We start from the raw sequence: 2,634 nt of genomic DNA on the forward strand, positions 1-2,634 counted from the left end.
ATGCAGTTCACACAACTAATGATTTTGACTGCTGACATCACCAGCTCTTATCTCAATCAATTACTGCTCTGCATCAATATTTGCCAAATTAGACAAAATCAGAATAAGTTTATTTTACTTCTACATCAATTATGTTTAAAGTACAATTCAGTGAGAGTCTTCAGCTGACAACAGTTGTCTTAGGAGCAGCTATTATTTCACATGTATATCATTTTCTTTATAAACTTACATTATTCTGTACATTAATACTTTCCTCAAAGTATAGCTTTATGTTAAGTAGATTATTCCAACTCTTAACATAAACAAAAATTAGAAACATTTCTTTGGTACTCAGGGCCTGCCAGGTTTACTGTCACTCACTGCCCAGTACTCCTAAGTGCTCACATATGTGCTCAATAAGGCCTAATTAGCCTATATAGAGCAAATAGGTTAATTGTCTGGAAGAGTATTTATTCCTTACTGGCGGTATCTGAGTTTAGTGTTGTTGAAATGAAGGTAGTTCAGCTCCAGTTGTCCATTTTTGTGCTTTTCATCTGTGCTGTCACAGCACAGAAGATCTTGAGGAGCAAAAATGCATGTTACAAACCTTTGCCAAGAGCTCCAAACTATGGAGTTAAGTAAGTTTTCTTTTTTTTTTGTTTTCTAAAAAAAAATGCCACAGTTATATCTAGATTAGCTAATGATCAATGAAAACTTATAAAAAAAACAATACTTTGAACTCTATTTGCAGAGAGAGCTAAAGGGAACTAAAGCTATATATATATATATATATATATATATATATATATATATATATATATATAATTAGGATAAACCTATTCTCATGTTTCTGCACCTTGATTTATTTATCTGACAGTGGTTGATTGTAGATGTTGAACTAATTCATTTAGCATTTCTACAACAAATACTGCTTTTCTCTGCTGCTTTGGCTTAACCAATATTTAGGATTTATGCTGTACTATAGCAGTGAACCTCTTGACTTCTGATTTGTTTTACATAGAACTGCACCTCACCCTCGTGAACTTCGTAACCTTGCTAACCTGCCAAAGTCATGGGACTGGAGAAATGTGAATGGTATCAACTATGCTAGTACAACTCGCAACCAACATATCCCCCAGTACTGTGGCTCCTGCTGGGCACATGGGAGCACCAGTGCTATGGCAGGTAAGCTATGCCAGTGTGTCTGATGACCGGTAGGACTAATTGTTCTCTTGTGTAGACTTAGTAAAGCTATAGCATATACAGCCACATGGAACGCACTGGGAATATTTGTCTGGTTATTTAGCTGATCAGTAACGATCCTTATGGCTTGTTAAATTTCCCAAGCCATTTGGTTGACTGTAGCTTTGAGGTGGGACTTGAAGCACTTGAATTACCTATTGGTTTTGAAATGTGACTTCTTGTAGATCGTATTAATATCAAGCGGGGAGGAGCGTGGCCATCGGCTTATCTGTCGGTCCAACATGTAGTCGACTGTGCTGACTCTGGTTCCTGTCATGGAGGAGATCATGCAGGTGTGTGGGAGTATGCCCACAATCATGGGATACCTGATGAGACTTGTAATAACTACCAAGCTGTTGATCAAGGTAAGGACTAGTGCATCACTGCCTTCTGTATGAATAAGGGGGAGCTTATTTTATAATTTCCCCCCGCTTTCAGAATGCAAGCCATTTAATGCCTGTGGAACATGTACAACATTTGCTGAGTGCAATACTGTCCAAAACTACACATTGTGGAAAGTGGGGGACTTTGGCTCTGTGAGTGGAAGAGAAGATATGAAGGCAGAAATCTATGCTAGAGGACCAATAAGGTTTGAGAGAATTAAAAGCTTGATCAAATTTTAAGATTTTTATGAAGTGACTACACTTTATTTCTTCAGCTGTGGAATCATGGCCACTCAAAAACTTGATGAGTATGCTGGTGGCCTGTACTCGGAATATGTGCAGAACCCTGCTATCAACCATATTGTGTCAGTAGCAGGCTGGGGTGTGGAAAACGGCACTGAATATTGGATTGTTCGCAACTCTTGGGGAGAGCCTTGGGTGAGTAAAGTTCCTGCAGCTTTACTCGTTTAAAACTAAAATTGTGTTTAAAGTTTACATGCTTGTAAATTCTTCTTTCAGGGTGAGAAAGGTTGGCTCAAGATAGTGACCAGTGCCTATAAAGGTGGAAGTGGGAGCCAGTATAATCTTGCTTTGGAGGAGGACTGTATATTTGGTGATGTGATCATCCCCTTAACTTACAGTTGAAGGATTACTTTGATTTGTTTGTGTATATAATTCCCATTATGTATAAGGTTTTAAAACTATGCCTTTAACATTTGTAATTGAGGATCTTCTGTGTGGAAATAAAAGGCTTGTAAATTTATTTTATGGTGTTTATCTAAAGTAAGAGTTCTGATGGGGTGCTGAGCTCCAAGGATTGAAGCACTTGCATTGATTGCATTTTCAGCACACTTATCTGCATCTCATTGAGCTCTGCAAAGGCCTAGAAGTGAGTCACCTGTTTGCTTGTTAGACAATCCATGTTATGAAATGTATTGTCCAAAGGCAGATTTTGTCATAGGGCGGTGCAGGGGTCTGATTAGTTTCCAACCCCCCCCCCTTTGAGTCTTTTTTTTTTTTTTTTTTTTTT

At 38.1% G+C, this 2,634-nt stretch overlaps 1 protein-coding gene across 1 annotated transcript; it reads left to right on the forward strand.

The window, feature by feature from the left end:
* Window positions 1–489: 489 nt before the first annotated feature.
* On the forward strand, window positions 490–2,249 carry LOC107089173 (cathepsin Z-like). Its single transcript, XM_015381814.1, has 6 exons — window positions 490–617; window positions 1,001–1,164; window positions 1,407–1,586; window positions 1,660–1,810; window positions 1,880–2,042; window positions 2,124–2,249. Exons 1-6 carry the CDS (start codon window positions 490–492, stop codon window positions 2,247–2,249), a joined length of 912 nt encoding a protein of 303 aa, XP_015237300.1.
* The last annotated feature ends 385 nt before the right edge of the window (window positions 2,250–2,634 follow it).

This window comes from Cyprinodon variegatus, unplaced genomic scaffold (assembly GCF_000732505.1).
Source record: "Cyprinodon variegatus isolate N-32 unplaced genomic scaffold, C_variegatus-1.0 Scaffold242, whole genome shotgun sequence".
Lineage (NCBI taxonomy): Eukaryota > Metazoa > Chordata > Actinopteri > Cyprinodontiformes > Cyprinodontidae > Cyprinodon > Cyprinodon variegatus.